At 48.6% G+C, this 20,017-nt stretch overlaps 1 protein-coding gene across 1 annotated transcript in view; it reads right to left on the bottom strand.

Moving 5' to 3' along the window:
- The window catches only part of DRC11 (dynein regulatory complex subunit 11), a gene marked incomplete at both ends in the record, with an annotated part of 160,145 nt that overhangs the window by 27,619 nt on the left and 112,509 nt on the right, over window positions 1-20,017 (bottom strand). The window contains 2 exons of the mRNA XM_082657936.1: window positions 11,937-12,136; window positions 16,311-16,418. Of these exons, the coding sequence (XP_082514062.1) occupies window positions 11,937-12,136; window positions 16,311-16,418 (308 nt within the window). The remainder of the gene's footprint in view (window positions 1-11,936; window positions 12,137-16,310; window positions 16,419-20,017) is intronic.

Raw genomic sequence — 20,017 nt, 5'->3', positions numbered from 1 at the left:
CCCAAAGAAAATAAGAAAATGAGATACTTTACATAAAAGGTTTTCAGCTTCTCTGAACAAAGATACGTTATAATAACAAAGGCAAAAACCTTATTCTTTTCAATCCCTCTTGAAAATCCTAGCTTTAGAACGGAAACCAATGGAAACACAGTTTTCTCATAAACAGCTGTCTCCTGTCTCAGGCTAACTCGTGGTGCTCACCGAGGCAGCAGACCGGCCTCTCCTGTGTCCACCTGGCAAACACCGGATCTTCCATGGCTCTTATCTGTGTGCCTCTTTTCTCTAGATCCAGCTGTTCTTAATGGAAATTGCAGATGTGAGTACCAAGTATTCCAGCATTCCTTTTCTCTTTCCGCTTTTAACAAGACAAGCTACATAGATGGACTTGAAACACAGGCATCTTATTAGTTTGGGATAACTTTGAAAGCAGCAGTCTTATTTCTCGCACCTTATTTCAAGTTGTTCTGAAAATCTGGCCGCACCATTCCATTGAATGGGAACGCTATGGATTGCTCCCTGAACTTGAGCGCTCCCTCTGAGCGGTGGTGGGGGAATTCCGCACTTCCTGTGTTTCTAACATGCACCTGTGAAGGAATTCCTTCCTCGGGACGGTCACCTGCTCTGGGGTTCCCAGGGCTGTTCCCAGAGGACCTGGGTGGCCACATGGTTTGGAAGGGCTCAGTCATTATCAAATGAGCAGAAAACATTTCCCAAGCGAGTTCTTTGATGTTAACAATACAAAGAATGGTCATTTGCAAATTGCCTTGAGATCTAGGACGGCACTGCTACTCCCTTCCCATGTACCCCACGCGGAGGCAAGCGCGCCCCACCCGACTCCCCTTGACACATAAGGTGCCGAGGCAGAGAAGGAAGTCAGTAAAACCCCCTCCTCCCCCCGCACAGAGAAACGTGGAGCCCAGAGCGAGCCCTGGGTCGGCCCGACACCCCCAGACCAGCACCATCATCCAGGCAGCAGGCTCCCACGTTGCCATGGAGAGAAGATGCCTATTCCAGAGCATCTCCTCACCCTTGGCCCGTGTCCTCCTCTATCACCTTTCCCTCTAACAGGAAGAAGGGCTCTAAGACCATCACTGTCTTGTCCTCCAGAGCATGAATCTCTATTTCCCTGACCTTCCTCGGTGGTGTGCCTGGTCAGGGGACCTCTGGTGACCTTGGTCAGTTCTGGGCAGAGAAGAGGGGTACAGAAGGCTGGGCCCTCCCAGGCCGAACACCTCTCCCACCAGGAAGAATGGAAGGAGCCGAGGCTCTTTTCCTCGGGGAAAAGAAGACTCAAGGGGGCAAGTGAGCTGATTTCAAATAGTTGAAAGGCTGTCAGGCGGAAGAAAGTCTGGTTTTATTATTTTGGGTCCAACGTGTAGAATGAAAGCCATTCTCTCATTTTTCATTCACAACATTGATAGAGGGGCTTTGGTGTGCCGGGCACTGGGGTAGGTGCTGGGGTCCCTGACTTCAAGGGGTCCCCACCGACAGACGGGGAGGGCAGATGTGTAGCTGGGAGGGGGGCACAAGGAAAATGGGCTGTCAGCAAGGACCACCGGTGACAGAAAGAGGGAGAAGTAGATGAGGAGGGTAAGTAGAAATGGAGACTGCAGATGAGGGTTAAAGGAGACAGACCTTCCAATGGTTTCCGGAAGGTCCCAGAGCCTGGAGAAGGGGATGCATCTGCCATGCTCAGGACAGGAGCCAAGGTGCGGGGCTAGGTGTGCCCGAATGGGGCTGCTCGGGGTCATTCTGGAAGGTGCCACAAAGTCCTTGGCCGTGCTACAGAGTTGCTTCTACCCTGGAAGCTGTGGAGAGTCTGTAAGGGTCTTGAATCGTGACCTTTGATGCTGGTTGTGTTAGAGAAAAATCCCCCTGGTGGGGTGTGAAGCATGACTGTTCCCCGGAGACTGGGAAAGAGATGGGTGTGTGTGTGCAGATGGCATGGTGAGAGGTGAGGCTGGAGGCAGGGAGAGGGTTCGGAGGCTGTTGGAGGAAAAGGAGGTGAGACCTGGAGCAGAGGAGTGGCGGGGAGGGCAGGAAACGGACAGGAGGGGCATTTAGGATCTGCCAGACCTGGTGATGGTTGGGGGAGGGATGAGGAAGTAGGGGTCTCCAACGCTGCGAGGCCTGGAGAATAGGAGGACGATGGCCCAGGAATCCAAACAGGGGACTAGATGAGGGATGAACGGATGAGGTCAGGTTAGGCCAGGGGAGCCCGAGGGCAGCTGGACATCCAGGCGGGAGGACTGATGGGTCTGGGGGGCAGGAGGGAGGTGGGGGGCTGGAAAGGGCTCTGAAGATGGCAGCAGAGCCATGGGAATGGATGGAGGGGATTCCCAAGGAAAGGGGGAGAGGGGAGGAAGCCAGACCAGGGCTGCGGAGCGGGGACCAAGGGTGAAGACGTTGATGGAGGAGAGAAGGAAGAGAAGCCCCAGAGAGAACAAAGGGGCACGGAAGAGGGAGCCGTCCTGCAGCCCAGGGACGGTGGAGGGCAGTGAGGGGTGGGCGACGGCAGCCAGTGCTGGCCCAAGGGTCTGGCAACCAGGAGGTCACTGGTGGCCTTGGCAGGGTGTGGAGGGGACAGAAGCCAGGGGACAGGGAGCTGAGGAGTGCATGGGACAGAGACAGGAAACACTGGCAGAGTTTAGAGATGGCATTGGGTGGGGAGGTAAGGCGGGAGAGGATGACCTTCGGGGGAGACGCCTTCCCTGCTTCACAGCCACGGGGAGGGGAAGGATGCCTGTGGGCCAGGCAGGTGCTGGAGAGTCAACGCGCATCCACGCAGGCACCAGGCAGGCAAGGCTGAGCTTTGAAAACACGTGCCCCGGAAATTCAGCCCTTTCTTATTGTCATGCACAAGCAGCGCTGGTTAGTAAAAATTTCGGAATACATATTCAGACAGGCATAAACACCCTCTGCCCCCTCCACTGAGGACAGCTCATCAGACCTTTCCTGTCTCTACAGACCTTTCTCAGTATCGAAACTTGCAAGCACAAGACTGTTCTTCACACACAGCTTTATATTTTTCTTCACTTCGTACGGAATTTATTTCTCCAACATCATTTTAGCAAGGGGTCTCGTCATTTATCGATCTAACCCCTGTTTTTTTTAACATTTGGATGGCTTTCCGCCTTCTTGCTAAACCAAACAGCGCTTAGACGGGCGCTTTTGGGTCCATGAAGCTCGTCGGTCGGAGGGCCTGCCAGCTCTTCACGTCCTCACCCATGTGGTCCACCTGCCCTCCCGGAGGCCCTCTGTTCACACTCTCTCCAGCCACAAATAAGTGGATCTGTTTCTCTACTCTCTTCTCAACAAGTATTAACCATAAAAAACTCTTTGCCAATTTGTTAATGAAAAATGGTAGCCTTTGCTATTTTAATTTTCACTTAGCAACAAAAAGGCTTTATTTAAATTACCCACAGATAGTTTGAGGTCACAGGCAATTAAATGTAATTAATTCGTAATGGAACTTTCCGGAAGTTACAGGGGATAGTTTGTTTCAGCCGCCAGTAGAGGGCTCTGCAGTCCTATTGAATATCAATTCCGGCATAAAGATGCGGTTCAACCAAAACGTGCTTTTTCAAGTTCTGGGAAGGGCTAGCGAACAGTTACTTCTCCATCCATGTGAGTTTTATGGATTTGATCTTTTGTGTTCTCCAAAGAAATGCTGTCAAGCATCCGCCATCGGAATTAGATTCTCTTGGCTGGGATATAATGGCCCAACAATGGAAACCAGTTTGTGTTTGGCACGCTTGAATTACTAATTAGATCTGCCCAAATGACCCCTGGAAGCTTTGCGAGTTCTTTCTGAAAGGGTCCTATTTTGTTTGCCATAGAGAACCCCAGGAAAACCCAGCTCCGTTTTTCAGTGGTTGTGTCTTAGTTTACCAAACTGAAAAGGACCATCCATCCGCCTCTCCATCCGTCCGTCCGCCCTTCCATCCATCCAACCCACACAGATTTTGCTGAGCATCTGTGGTGACAGGCAGGGATGTCTGGGAAACATGGTCCCGGCCTGCAGAGTGTGTGGCCTCCCGTGTCTGAATGGGAGCTGCTGGGCAGTCAGGCAGCCGTCAGCGAGGTGCTGCCATGCTGGGAAGGAGCTCGGGGGCGGTTCCTGGGGGCGGGGGGCGGGGCTTAGCTTTCTGAACTATAGTCCCTCGGATTCTGTTTCCGTTTAATATGTGAAGACATTTTGTTCTCTATTTCCATTATTTACAAATGATATTTTCAAACTTTCTATTTCCTTGCATTATCTTTTATGTGATTGTAGGAGTTACTTCAAGTCCTTGCTGGGTGTGAGCTGGGATAAACCGCGAATGACAATCACAGGAAGAGCAGAGGTGGATTAAAGAGTCAGGAGCCCGGCTGGGCTGACGCTGTATAGAAAGGAAGGTGAACTGAGGCAGAGGAGAGGACCAGGAGGGAGGCACAGCTGATGGACTGGGACAGGTGACATGGGGGAACCAGGTCAGCGCTGGTGCCAGGAAGCCACTGATACCATTGCTGATTATCAGGTGGAATTCGAGGGGATGGTGCCTGGATGGTGACAGGTGTCAGGCTTACAGATCACCCAGACTTTCCCCTGGGACCCCCTCTTCCCAGCCGACTCTCAGCTAATGCATTAGAACTAATGGATTCACGCCCACCCGCCCTGACTCCGTGCCAACTTCGGGAAGCACAGGGGTTAACGCCTGGGTGCAAGGCCATGCTCACCTTCCCCATGCACCTTTTAGCCACATTTAGGGCACTCCCCGCTCTAAGCGTTTCCAGGCTGGTTAAAAATTCTTTAATGCCTGTGACATCGACCCCGTTCCCATTACCCACCACAGAACAAGAGCAGATGCAGCGACGCTTACGTGCCTTACAGCCCACAGCGCGTTTCCACACACCTCACTGCAGATGGCGCCCGGATCATCCGGGGTTGGGACCTGCCCTTCCCCCCAGCCCAGCCGCCCATCCTCTGTGGGGACGTGTGGACGCCTGACTGCGGCTCAGTTTTGCTATGAACCTAAAACCGCTGTAAAATGGAAAGTCTGTAGTAAAAAAAAAGGTTTTGCTGCCTACGTGCGTTCCCTTCTTCAACCTGAAACTGTCTACACGACCCAGCGGGAGGGGACCCAACTCTCTGACAGCAGCCCACTGAGGGCTCATGGGCAGCAGCCCCCAGTTCCTGTATTGCCACACCTGATGCTGCACGAAAGGGGCTAAATTCTGTTTCTCTGTTTCCCTCTCCTCCCCCCCTCCTCTCTTACCCCCTCTATCATTCGAGCAGCTCTGTTTTGGGGGGCCAGGTGTAGGTCTTTGCTTTACCCTTACTGAATTTCACCTTGAAAAGGGTGACTAACATATTTATTACATTTATTGTACATCTGTGTGTTGTTTTTTGAAGATCATCCTCGAACAGCCACGATGTCTTTGTCTGGGTTATTAACCAGGAGTGTAAGTCTCCACGAGCTACAGAGATGTAACTGGCTGGGCTCCCTATCTGCTGATTCCTGGGCCAGCTGTTTACACTAGCACATCTGGGCAAAATCCCTTGGCCAGCTGCCATCGGCCGTTGGCTGGGAGCCCAGCACGGAGCCCTGGTGGGTGGCGCTGAGGCACGAGCAGCATCTCAGCTCTTTTGTCCAGATTCGCCGGCCACTACGGGCCACGTGGCCCAGACACCGGCTGGGCGGCCTCGTTAGCCCTGCTCTCTTAGGTCTCCCTCTGAGTCCAGCCCTCAGTGGCCGGACCTCTGACAAAGGAGGAAAGGGAGGAAGCCAGGACCCCGGGGAGGGAGGGACCATCTCTCCCAGGACCCAGAGCTCAGGATTAGGAAGCTCTGCTCTGTCCTGCTCTCGGGTGCTGCTGGCCTCCCCTCCGCCTGCTCATGGGCGGTCTGGAGGGTCAGGGAAGGGGGAAATCAGGAGGGCGTGGGGTGCCGCGGGAGCTGCCAACGGGACGCTACAGCCTCCAGTTTCTTCACCTTCTCACGCTGAAATGTCTCACGCTGAAAAGGGTACGCTGACACTCTGGCCCAGGAATGGCCTTGCGCTCGGCCCAGCTTCCACAGGGCCGGGCACGACACAGCCTTCACTCTCTCAGAGGCCAGCTGGGGGCCAGGTGATGGCTTTGGAGTCAGATCTAGGCTTAAATCCAGATGCCAGCCCCTCAGTTCTCTTATATTTTTGGTTGAATTAAGCACCCTGAGCCTCAGTTTTCTGGTCTGTAAAATGGAGACATGAATTCCTGCCTATCAGGGATTGGGGCAATTAAAAGGGAAAGTGTGTATAAAACTTCTGGCCAGACAACGAGTCTTCCCCGCTTCTCCATCCTCTGCCTGACCATCATAAACACCCGAGGAGGCTGGCACCCTGCCTTGATAACTTCTTTAGTCTGTAAAACACCTATTAAATATTAATCATTTATCCCGCGTCTCTTAATTGTTAGATGCATTTCTAATATTTCCTAGCTAAATAGATGTATATTCCTTTCCACATATAGCTTTGCTGGAAGAGAGAATTTTAAATAACATTTGTGAACCGGTACGGTAAAGGCATTTCTTCAAGGAATGCATTGGAGTTATCGTGTGTAAAATAAAGGAACCCTCCCAAAATAATGAGAACAAGACAGATTTGAACTTGTGCTTGGGAAACAGATCAGAAACTCGTTTTGCCAGCGTGTTTTCACGTGCACAGGGTGTTGCGGGCAAAGCAGATGCCTCCGGCCAGAAGCGAAATCACGATGCTTCCTACGCGTTGCATTCTTTGCTCTGCCGAGATTAATTCAGTCAGAGGAATTCTTTATAAGAAGACGTGATGAGTAATCGGGCCCTTCTGTTATTTCAACTTCTCCAGCAAACGCCTCAGATCCATATTTTGCTGCCTTCAAGCTGCTGCGGCCCCGGCCCACATAACAGGACCGCACTGGAGCTTCCCGCCCCTGATTCACCAGCACAGCCATAAAATCCCTCTTTCCTTTGGTTAATTAAAGGCAAATACCTCTTTGCAATGCAGATAGCTGCTCCGTCAGTCCTGCCAGGACACAGAGGCTCACTGTACGTGATCTTTAAATGAATGACTTTCACTCCAGAGACCTCTTGGTCTTTCATTAATCGGCTATATACACAGTAAATGAGGTGTGTGTCAGGTCCTCCGACGTGGAGTGGTCTAGGCGGATGCATGTGCTGTTCCACATTTTGATAATCTGACATCCAGCATTTTGTGGTCCACATAATGTCAGTCTGCAGTGATTCTAATTAATACAAAGATAGCTCGTCTGATATCAAGACAAACCTCTCAGTGGCACGAGCAAATAATTTCTTGAGAGTGAGAACATCATGATCATGTCCTTGGCTCTGTCCTGGAGTCTGAGCAATTGAGCCATTTGGTGGCTGGAGACGAGCGGCTTAATTCAGAGGCTGAATAATGCAGCTGTTAGACCTGGAGCCTCTGCATCTAGACTGACCAGGCTCACATCACGGCACTGCAACCCAGGAGAATCACGTAAACGCTCTGTACCTCAGTTTTCTTATCAGCAAAATGGGAATAACAATATTGCCCACCTCATAAGGTTGTTGTGAGGAGTGAATGAGTTAAAACAGAGAGAAGGGTAAGGTCTGTGATATATAGATGCTCACGAAATGCCAATATTTTTATACTCATGTGCTTCTGTTGGTTACCTGACAATGTCAACAAAATTCAGCATTTAGAATGAGTGCATTTAGGTGTTCTTTTGGGCAAGAGGATGGGTTTCTCTTATTTTACCTCTGAAGAACTTAGTGCTTTGAGCTTGGTGGTTAAGTACACAGAGGTCACAAGTCAGGTTGCTGGGCTTCAAATTCCAGCTCATCTTCAAATTCTTGGGTAACCCTGCAAGTGTGCATGCATGGGGGAAGATTCCAACAAGCTCAGTGGAAAGCAACAGCTGGAAAACTAAACTAATTGAGCACATACCTTAGCTTCTGCCAAGTTAAAAGAGCTTGGTAAACACGTCAAGCTGTCCTTTTAGACCTCAAAGTAAAGACAAGGTTCCAGGACTAAGGGCGAACTCAAAATACACCCACACTAACAAAACAGAAAACAAAACCTCTGCAAGTTCAAGCTGACCAGCCAGCAACTTAACTGCCTGATAGAACCAAGCCTAGCATGCTTCAGAGTCAGCACAATATCGTCCACAATGTCTAATGTACAATAAAAAATGATCAATCATATGAAGAAACAGAAACATGTGACACATAGACAAGAAAAAACAAATAGAAACAAACCGCAAGATGACACAGTATTGGAATTAGCAGATAAGGACTCTAAGGCAACCACTGAGTTCAAGGACTTAAAAGAAAAGATAGCTACATTGAATGAACAGATGGAGAATTACAACAGAGAAATAGAGATCTATAAGAATAAGCAAATTTAAATCCTAGAACTGCAAAGCAAAGTATCAGAAACACAAAAAAATAATCCACGAGATAGGTTTAATAGCAGATTGGAGATAGTAGAAGAAAGGGTAGGTAAACTTGAATGTAGATTAATAGAAATTATCCAATGTGGAAACTAGAGAGACAGAACCTCAGTGACTTGTGGAACAATATGAAGCAGTCAAATATATCTATCTATCTATCTATCTATCTATCTCAGAAGGAGAGGCGAGAAAGTGGGGCAGAAAAAATATTCGAGGAAATAATGGCTCAAATTTCCCAAATTTGGCTTAAAACATATATTTACAGTTTCAATGAGCACAGTGAGCCACACGTAGTTAAAGTACAAAGAACAAACAAAAATATCTAGACACATTATAGCCAAATGAATGAAAACAAAGATAGAGAGAAAATCTTATAACCATTCAGAGAATATTGACACATTACACACAGGAGATCAATAATTTGAATTTTTGACAACTTTTCATCAGAAATAATGGAGTTACAGAGACAATGTAATAACATCTTTAAAGTGCTGAAAGAAAAATGCGTCAACCCAGAATTCTATATCCATCAAAAATATCCTTCAAAAATGGAGGCAATGTAAAAACATTTAAAAATAAAATGAAAGCTGAGAAAATGTTTTGCCAGCAGACCTGCACTGAAAGAAAATGTACAAGAAGTTCTGCAGCTGAAAGGGAAGTGACACCAAATGGAAACCTGGATTGGCAGAAAGGAATGGAAAGCACTGAAAATGGTAACTGTGTGGGTAAGTATAAAATATTAAATGTTTCTGCTGAATTTCTTTAAAAGACAAATGACTATTAATGCAAAAATAATAACACTCTATTGTATTGTTGACAACATTTCTAGATGTAAAATGTATGATAAAATCATAAAGGACAAGGGATAATAAATGGATTATATTGTAAGATTCTCACATTTTAAGGAAAAGAGTACAATATTAATGCTGTGTTACGTTAAAAATGACTATTGGGGCTTCCCTGGTGGCGCAGTGGTTGAGAGTCCGCCTGCCGATGCAGGGGATGCGAGTTCGTGCCCCGGTCTGGGAAGATCCCACATGCCGCAGAGTGGCTGGGCCCGTGAGCCATGGCCGCTGAGCCTGCGCGTCCGGAGCCTGTGCTCCGCAACGGGAGAGGCCACAACAGTGAGAGGCCCGCGTGCCGGAAAAAAAAAAAAAAAAAAAAAAGACTATTGTAATTTGTAGAGCAGTCACTGAAAAATAAGAGTCATTGCTAAAAAGACAATTGAGGAATTCAAATAAAATAATAAAAAGTACTGACTTTACCCCAAAGAAGGAGAAATAAATAAGTGGGACAAATGGAGAACACACAGCAAAACGGGAGACCTAACTCAACCATGGGAATAATTGTAAAGGGAGCAAATGCTCCAATTCAATGGTAGATATTGTCAGATTGGATAAGAAAGCAAGACTCAAGTATGTGCTATCCACAAAAAGGCATTTTAACTCTAAAGACATTGAAAATAAAAGAGTATAAAGAAAGCTGATGTGGCACCATTAATATCAGACTGGGTAGACTTCAAGATAAGGAGTATCATTAGAGACAAAAAGGGACATTTCATAATGATAAAATAACCCATCAGGAAGACGTAACATCCTAAGTGTGGATACATCTTATGCATACCAGAGCTTCAGCATATGTGAGGCAAAACCCAACAGGACTAAAAGGAGAAATAAAGAATTCCACAATCATAGCTGGAGGTTTTAATACCCCCTCTCAGTAATTGATAGGACAAGTAAACAACAACAAAAAAATAGAAAACGAAAAAGCAAGTCAGAGAGTGAGAGGAAACATTTGCCATATGTGTGTCCCACAAAGAACTTGGATCCAGAATACATAAAGAGCTCTTCCAAATCTCAAGAGCAGCAGGTCCAGGGAAAAGCAGGCAAATGACTGGAACAGACATTTCAGAAAAGAAGTTATACGAGGACCGAAAAGCACATGAGAATGGCGGTGACACATTTGTATCCGTTTCTTCAAAGTTCACAATATCCATATTTCAGATCTGTGCATGTCACTGTATATAACTTTTACCTTAATAAAAATAGTGCAGGAGGGTCAGGAGGAGAAGGGTCTAGGTTTGAACTCTGCTCAGCCACTTGATCTCGGTGGCCTTGGGCAAGTTACTTAACCTTTCATAGCCCCAGTTTCTTTATCTGTAAAATGGGGATGAGAATGAACTCTCCACTGGGCTGCTGTGAAGATCAAATCCAATGACACAAGACATGGAGCATTTAGCGTGTATGAGGCGCTCTATTAAATAGCTTAATGCTCGCTCTTTATTCCCCACCCTCCTCCTTCTTCTCGCCTCCCAGCTCCCCAAACTTCTCTCTCCATGGATTCCTTCAGGACAAGCAAGGGACGAAAGTAGGGGGGGGGCATGTCCTAACTTGTGCAGCGTGGGGTCCATGTGGCTGGGAGAGGAAACCCTGCTGCCATCACTTCCTCCCTGGGGCTGTTAGGAGGAGACGGAAAAGGAACCATTTCTATGAGCGGCTGCTCGTGTGTAACCATCTGCCCTGAAAGCAGAGGCAGAGCTAACATCTATCCCCAAGTACCGGACAGTCCTTGCTCCGCGTGCATTTTGATATAGTAAAAGCTGGCTTATCGGACATGCTAGCAACTGAAAATGAACTGAACAGCCTAAGGACAACCTTGAGGGACTCAAACAAATGAAAATGAAATCCTGTGAAGTTTTAATATCAAATACAGAGTACCAGAATGCTCTAAAGCTTGGTAATCCTCAAGCGTACGTATGTATATTGTGTCTCTATCTATCCAGCTATCTGTTATCTATCATCCATCCATCCACCCATTGATGTATCTTCATCATCATCTATATCTAAACTGTATCAGAGAAGCATTGCTTCTAGGACTGACAGTATCATTTGGTTTGACTCCTTCATTTCAGTGACGATAAAACAGAGACCCAGGGAGGGGAAGAGCTTATCTAAGATCACAGTGCTGGGTTGTGTATGCACCTTCGAGGACATGGCATCCTCTGGCACTGGGTTGTAATTGAATATCTACACTACTGCGGTCAGCTTAGCTTCCTGTGGGTTCCTCCTTTATCTCCTGTGTGAGAAGCTGACCTCAATGTATGCCACGTGAGAAAAAATACCTCCAAATGCAAACATCTGATGCCACTATTGGAGGGAGGTGGGCTGAAAAAGGATTTGATTTTTAACGAGACCTGTGAGCACTGCAGGAAGGATTCCTGTGGCAGGAGGAGGCTGATCTGAATGGCACAGGAGGGCATTTACGCAAAGAAAGGAGCTGTGCCTGGTTGCTGGACGCTCAGCCAGATGCAATAATAAAGTAATTTACAGGCGGATGCAATGGGGAAGTTTAAGAGGGATGTGCACGTCTGCCTAAGGAAATGATCTGTGAGGGTCTGTGCTAGTCGGCTTAAGGAAATTAACGGCAGCATTTGAAAATGCAATTTGAAAGGAGGAGGAGAACTGGAGGTCAAGAAAAGTGATAAATACCTTGAGGACCATATGCAGCATCATCTGGAGGCCACTTTTGCCCGGGTATTTGCCGGCAGTGTTGGCTGCGGACAAGTCGAAGAGGTTGGCTCCCGTTTCGGTACAGATGGCATGGACCAGCAACTTCTTCCCCACCCCAGATGGGCCAGCCAAGAGCAGGGATTTCACCAAAGGAGCTTTCTCATGCACTGCTTCAGAACCTAAAAAATGCAGAGGCAGAGGCTCTAAGGTCTCGCCAAGGAAATAAGTGGCTCTTAGACGGGGACTCCTCAAGGACGCGACTCCATGGCGCGACACCAGCCTCGGCAACAGTGATGGGTGCGTGGAAGGCATTTCTCCCCAGGGGCACGCCTCCTGTCTCAGCCAGCTCCGTGACACCTTTGATTTGTATGTCAAGGTGGAGCTGTCAGGTCTCCTTGGGTGTTCAGTACATTGCTTCTCTCTCACCCCTCACCCCAGCATTCCCCCCACACTCATAATTTTAGAGGACATTCCTGCGGTAACTAACCTCTGGCACTTTGGGGGAAGGGGCTGGGGGTTTCTCTGCTTCTCAGCAGCACTACAGCCTTTGAAGGTTCAGGAAGACGAATGTGCGATGGACAGGAAGATGCAGGGGGAAAGGGGGAAAAAACAAGATCCAGGCAGCAGCAGCCTGGCTTTTTTAAAAAATTTTTATTTTATGTTGGAGTATAGTTGATTAACCATGTTCTGTTGGTTTCAGGTATACAACAGAGTGATTCAGTTACACATATACATGTACCTATTCTTTTCCAAGTCCTTTTCTCGTACGTGTTATTATAGAATATTGAGCAGAGTTCCCTGTGCTATGCAGTAGGTCCCTGTTGGTTTCGTCTGTCCTGGTTTCTAGTCTGTCGGTAGGGGCAGAGTCGACCTGACCCTTGATCATAAAGGACGTGAATTATTAGGTCACGCAGAGGTCCCTGCCCTGTGCTCTCAACCTCATCGCCCATCTCCTTCGAGCCCAGATTGGAACTCGGGCTTGATTTCTTCCACCATCCTGAACACGAGCAGAGCAGACGTCGGCGCTAAGTAATTAGAGAGTGAACAGAATGAAATCCTGCAGAAGGCTGTGATTGGAACATCGGCTATCACACTAGTTTGCTTTTGGTCAACTGCTGGGCTCTTCTGGATCAGCTGTAAACATATCAACATTCTAATTATTATTGTGCTTCTCTTTCATTTTTCTTGTGTGATTGACAAGACTTAGGGAATTTATCTCATCATTAGAAACAAATTTTTATAGTTACCTACTACACTCTGCAAAAACTTGGAAGGTAGTTTGGAGCAAGTTCTCTTTAAAATGAAGCTAAACGGGCACGCTTCCATTGTGGTTAGCGTGGGAAACGGCAATGTGTTACGGTGAAGCAGACCTCGTTTTCCACGGCAGCAGAGAGATGCCATTCTTCCCGTCTCCCGCTCAACACCTGGATAACTGAGGGCTCAGTCTGTGGCCTCGGCTGGGGGCCGCTCATGCGGAAGAGCCAGGATTTGCTGTAAAGAGTTCATGGCCGGGGGGAGCTAAACTTGAGAAGTAACTAGAAGGGGAGGAAAAGATCCGTGCTAAGATCCGTGAGGGAGACAGAGATTCAGGGAAGAAAGGACATCCCATTTGGGGGATGAGGTGGGTGCATGGGGGTGAGTCAGGCCGGACTTCAGAGAGAGGGGCTGTGTCTGGGCTGGCCGGTGAAGAGTGGGCAGGGTGGAAGGGGGCGTCTGAGAAGGATGCAAGTAGGGGGCGCAGTGACCACAGCCTGTAGTGGAAGGTCAGGCAGGTCCTGGGGGGGGTGGACGATTCTGGTTGGCGAGGTAGCTGGGGTCAGAGAGGGTGGGACGGAGCAGTGACCACAGCCTGCAGCGGAAGGTCAGGCAGGTCCTGGGGGGCAGACGATTCTGGTTGGCGAGGTAGCTGGGGTCAGCAAGGGGGTGGGGCGCAGTGACCACAGCCTGCAGCGGAAGGTCAGGCAGGTCCTGGGGGGGCGGATGATTCTGGTTGGCGAGGTAGCTGGGGTCAGCAAGGGGGTGGGGCGCAGTGACCACAGCCTGCAGCGGAAGGTCAGGCAGGTCCTGGGGGGGCGGATGATTCTGGCTGCGAGGTAGCTGGGGTCAGCAAGGGGGTGGGGCGGAGAGTGACGCCAGCTGGCAGGGTCCCTGGAAGATGATGGGGGTTAGAGTGGTGGCCGAAGCCAGGGGGCCAGGAGAGTTCCAGAAGGGGTGGAGGGAGGGAGGACAGCGCTGGGGGAGGGGCACAGGCGGGGGAGACCCGGACACGTCATCTACCCCAGGGATGTGACTTTCCAGAAGGAAGGGGGTGGTCACCAGCGCCGTGCAGAGGTGGAGAGGGAGGTCCAGAAAGGCTTCTGCACCGGCGCCTCGCTGGCCTCTGGACAGCTCATCAGACGGCAGGGCAGGGAGGGGCCGGGGAGTTGCTGGGGACAGACCTGCCACGGCGTCCATGGCTCTAGCTGCTCATCTCGCCTTTCAAGGGCAGTTGTACAAATTGCCTAGAATTGCTAAGAGACAGAGGAAATTTCCAGGCTTTTGTGCGTTCACCCTTTTCAACTTTTGGAGGATTAAAGAGTCACGAGGAAGCCAGTGTTCCGTGTCCTAAGCCCAGCTCTGCCCCTTCCAACCTCGGACTTGGAGAAAGTTCCTCAGCATCTTGGAAAGGCTTACTCATCTGTGAGAGCTGTTCAACGTCCCCCTCCGCTGGGAAATGAAACCGCACATAAAACGCAGCTTCTGCTCCGTGAGCGCCCTCCCCCCGTGCTTCCCTCTCTCCCTCCACGCTGCAGGGACAGTGACATTCCGGGGCGGGGGGCAGTGAGCGGGTGAATGCTGACCAGATGCTTCCTGGGCATTCCCTCACTGCCCTTGCGGCTTTGAAAGTTCACAGCTCGTCCTGGGAGCCCTGGCCGAGGCTCCTGGAACCCTGGGGGCCGGTGCGAGCTTTGTTGCCTGGCAGGGTGGGAAGTGGCCTTGCGGTGTGTCCTCAGTGCCCTCTTCCAAGTGGCCGCCTTGCCTAGTCCTGGCAGGGGTGACCTGAATAATCAGACCAACAAACGCATTCCCTTTTGTGCCCGGATACTAGTTTAGACGTATGAAATTTAGACGAAGCCCTGGCAGGCTGCCGTGTGAGCGAACTTCTCTGTCTGACTTGTTTGTACAGTGCAAACTCATGAACCCGTCACGAGAAAAAAAGCCCCGCTGATTCTGGGGCCTGGTGGGGCGGGTCAGCCACCAGGGAGACTTCAGGTTTCTCACTGACAAACGGAGGGTCCAGTGGGACGCCTCCCAGGCCCGCTTCTTCCAGAACCCTCAGGTCAGCTTGGAGACGACACCCATCGCCTTGTATCTGCCAGTGGAGGATGCAAACACACCACGCGCTCACTTGGGAGGAGTTCCCTTAAAATCTTGACACCCCTTGATGTCCTTGGCTCCACTGCCTTCCATCACTCTGCGATGAGGTTTGAGGGCTCATCTGTTTATTTTGTTTACGCAGACCCCATTAAATATTGTATATTGATTCTGTTGACCCCAAATTATGTTGATCCCCAAGTATTATATACTGTGTTATATATGTATCTTATTTATGTTGACCCCTATTCTACTGACTGCTTCTGACATGAAGTTGAAAGAAGAATGAACTATTTCTGGCCAATAGGTTTAAGTTCTTCTTTAAGTCAAAGTGGAATAAGGTGAGGAGTGTCCAAACGATTCCCATCTTACTTTGAAGCAAATTAAATAAACAAAATGCGACTTCTAGTTCAGAACGGTCATCAGAGCACGGCCTGGCTGGAGTTCCTGCCCCTGCCCCAGGTCACGCAGTCATGAAAACATAAATAAAAGTGAACGAGAGGAGTGGGTATCTGTTACGGAGAGCCCCAACTTTTCTGCAGACTCTGGTCCGTCTGTCTGAACAACCATGATTGAATCTCCGTGGAAACTGGCAGAGCCTTGATTCTTTAGATCCAAGAAATACACTTTCACTGACTCCCGAAGGGCCGGCTCTGTTAAGGACCCAGTGACAGAGCCTGTGTGTAACAGGTAAGCCTAACCTCAGCCTTTGTCTAATTTGGTCGCTTTGAATCGCGGGTGCTTGCCTCGGTCATCATCTCTCCAGATGACAGCTTCCAGGACCTTCAGAATGCTAACCAGACATTCAAAGGTGCTACAGATATGCTTCCTGGGCGGTACCTTTCTGTGCTCCAGGATGCTCTAGCCCAGCAGAACGACCCTCACTCACAATTCTCAGTAGAAGAGGTAAGCTGCAATGCACACTGATGACGACCTGGAACACACGAGCAGACACGCCTGCTACTAGCAAAGGCACAGCAGGGCAAGTGGAGTCCTTACCTAGCGGCAGGATCCCATACAGGGTGATGAGCTGTCGGACATCCAGGAGGGAAGGCATGGGTTCTGTGGACATCTGGCGAAGAGTACTCCCCAGGTAGCTGTAGTCACCTGGGGAGAAAAAAAATAGAGGACAAATGAATGGGAAACTACGCTACTCTGAGTTGCATAATTTGGACACTTGCAAAATTAACACAGGATACAAATTTAACATTTCTGAGCAAATATAATTATATTACGCAGAGTCATTATAAAGAACTTCTCAGATAAAGGCTTGAAGAGAAACTGTCCAGCCACAAAAACATTTCTATACTCGCTACAATAGCTGAGAATTATGTTGAGTATGATACTAACCTCCCACTATTTTAAAAAATCACCTCTGAATGTTGAATATGTGAAGAGCAAAGTTCTAACATGAAGAACATACAACGTATGTTTGGTTTAATTTCTATTCCAAGAGATTATGTCTAACATTTGCACAAACTTTAAAAATAACTTACTTAAGATGGATGTGAAATTTGTATTGAAGCCGTGTAAATCTGATCCTGAAACGCAATCAGTTGAAAGGTAGGATCTGAGTCTAATTTAGGACAAACAGAAACGTCTCCTTTTGAGGGTGATAGTCATTAACATTTTTATCGTTTTTAAAGGATTACCGAAGGAATAATATCGAAATAAATCTTTACAGGTTTAATTAGAAGGCATCCAAGAGCTTCACTGTGACTGGTCATAAATTTGAAGTGTTATTGTCTAACTAATTTAGATAAGGTCACACGCAAATTAGTTTGGCTGCCTTCACTTGTCATGAGGATGGACTTTCACATGCTCATACGATTCTCTCTTGATTTGTACCTGAATCTGAAGGAAAAATATTCGATAAACGAATCACAATCTCTTGATGTTGTTTTCTCCTGACGTTTTCTTTTCATAACATGTATGGATCTGCAGAGCTTTCAATGTTATATATGTAAAACAAATGCCTTTATGCGTGTATGCAAACACTGAAGAAATACATGTGGGCGTCTATGAAATCCTGAAAATATCAACGGCTTTAAAGCATTTTCAAATGCTAAGAAAAGGAGAGTTAAAATCCAGATCATGATTGCTGTTTTGTTGTGGGCCACAGCCTTTCAAAGCCTCCGCATGAAAGAAAGTCCTTGGCAAGGGCAATGGTCTTGGTGAGGGGAACGAGTGATAATGAAAGCATCTATTATGGCTTCCGATCTGCACGCTTTTTAATGAGCAGGTAATAAATAGAAGAGCGGTTCATTTCGCCTTCACTAGAGCAGGAAGGGATTCTGCAGCCACCGTTAAATCCAGCACTTATTGCTGTAAACATGACATTGGGGGGGCATAAAAGTGACCCCATTTTCCTGCTTAAGTAAATCCAAGTTAATACCCAGATGTGCCATATTTTCTAGACTTGGACAAAGGAAGTTGAACTGTTGGCTGTTGGTTCTGATAGAAGGAACGACCCTTTGCCAAGTGAGGAGACTCATTCTGAAAGTGTGTTACTACGTGTTGCTATTGCCCAGCACGGAAGCCATAAGCCCCTCCCATGGACTCATTCAGAATTTAGAGACTTCAAGGTTCCCTGCACAGACACCAGGTCTTCCACGAGCGAGGGAAGAAGGAAACAGATGAAGAGGTGTTAGAGATAGAAAGCATGAAAAAGGGCAAGGAAACCTAGGACAACAGCGGGAAAAGAAACAGGACTGTGTTATGGGTAGGACTGCGTCCCCTTAAAAATCCGTATGTCAAAGCCTAACCTCCAGTATCTCAGAATGTGACCTCATTTGGAAATAGGATCACTGCAGATGTAGTTAATGAAGCTGAGGTTATTAGCGTGGGCCCTGATCCAATATCACTGGTGTCCTTTATAAAAAGGGGAAGTTCGGACACAGACACACACACAGGGAGGAGGTCACGTCAGGTCTGAAGGCAGAGATGGGGTGATACAGCAGAAGCCAAGGATCGCCAAAGACTGCCAGCAAACCACCAGGGGGCAAGACGAGGGATGAGGGGAAGAGGTCAGTTTAGGCCACGTGAGCCCCAGGGCAGCTCAGCATACTGGCAGGGGAGGACTGACAAGTCCAGGGAGCAGGACAGAGGTGGGGGCTTGAAGGGGCTCTTAGGCTACAGCCAACAGATTCCTTCTCAGAGCCTCCAGGAGGAAGCAACCAACACTGCTGACACCGTGGCATTGGACTTCCGGCCTCCAGAACTGGGAGACAGTAATTTTCTGCTGTTTAAGCTGCCCTACTGTGGTACTTGTTAGAGCAGTCTTAGCAAATGAACACAGGAGGAGGAACTAATTGTAGAGAATGGGAACATACGAGCACACTTAAAAAATAAGGAGAAATAAAAAATATTTGAGAAAGCAAGGTGAAATCAGCTTCTAACGTTTCCATTCTACCCCACAGAGCATTGAAAAGAGAATAAAGAACAGACAATTGATAAAAAATAACAGCCTCTTAAAAAAGTTACTCAAAGAAAAGGAGCAAGAGAAACAGGAGGCCTCAAGTCAGCAGACAATCCTTGTAGGACTTGGGGCCTCCCACCTGCACCAGGACACGCCAGCTCTGCCCTGGGCACTGCCAGGGCGGCACAGAGCATCTTCTGATGATGACGAGCACGGTGACACATGCTACGTGGTTACAATCCAGGTTCCTGAATTGTTTATACAATAAAAATTTACGTTGGATGCAGGCTACCAGCTTCCAGAATGAGGTCGACAGAGAGACTTCTCAGGTTAACCTTTGGTTGCAACAGATTATTATAGCTCTGCCAAGATTATGCGCCCCGGGGCCCAGGTATTCTGAAGCTTCAGATGTTTTCCACGTGTAATGTCTAAGTCAAGTCTTGTAAGGTGGGATTTTGAGGAACCCTTTGAATCTTCTTGTTCTTAGGACAGGCCCTGGATGCCAAGGAGAAAGCAAGAAACACCAGCCCTGGCCTGGGTGTCAATGTTCCCACTGAATGCAGCAGCTCCAGAGCCACAGGCAGAGCCAGGTAATTTAGGGGAGTATTGGCTGTGTTTGCTCCCTCTGCATTTTCCCCTCGAGCAGTGGCTGACCCAGGTGCCTCGCGCTTCTGTGACGTGCACAGGGAGGGAGGGGCACGGAGGCACCAGGAAGTCACAAGCCCTCTTGCTGGAGAACCCTGAGCCCGCGGAAGATAGGTGAGATGACCACCGCGGCAACACAGGGGGGCAGCCAGCTAGCTCTGTGCCAGCGCGCCCTCAGGTGTTCCATTTCCGCACTCATTAAACCGTCACAGCAATTCAGTGAGGCGGTTGCTGTTATCATCCTCATAATTGTGGAAACTGAGGCACAGAAAGATTACAGAAGGGACTGGCAGCCCAGAGGGTGCGAGCTTCAGAGGCAGGAGGGAGAAGACATTCCCAGCCTGGGCGGGACAGCTGGTCAGTGGGTCTCTGGTCAGTGGGCATCAGCCCTGTGTCCTGGTGGCACGGAGGACGAGGGAGCAGGGGAGAGAGCCCCTCGCTGAGAGAGGGCCCCAGGCAGGCACTAAGGGGTCTTGGAGGACGCCAGTGCCCAGAATCTCTCCCCAGCATCCAGGCACCATTTGGGAATCAGGGACCTTGATGGTACCTGGGGGCAGGGGTGGAGGTTTGTAAGAAGGATTGAATTTGAATAACCTTGGCAGTTCAGCCCTCGTGATGCTAAGTTACGGTGATTTAAAGAATA

This window comes from Grampus griseus, assembly GCF_964374135.1.
Source record: "Grampus griseus genome assembly, chromosome: 7".
Taxonomy (NCBI): Eukaryota; Metazoa; Chordata; class Mammalia; order Artiodactyla; family Delphinidae; genus Grampus; species Grampus griseus.
This window is presented reverse-complemented; position numbering and strand designations above follow the sequence as displayed.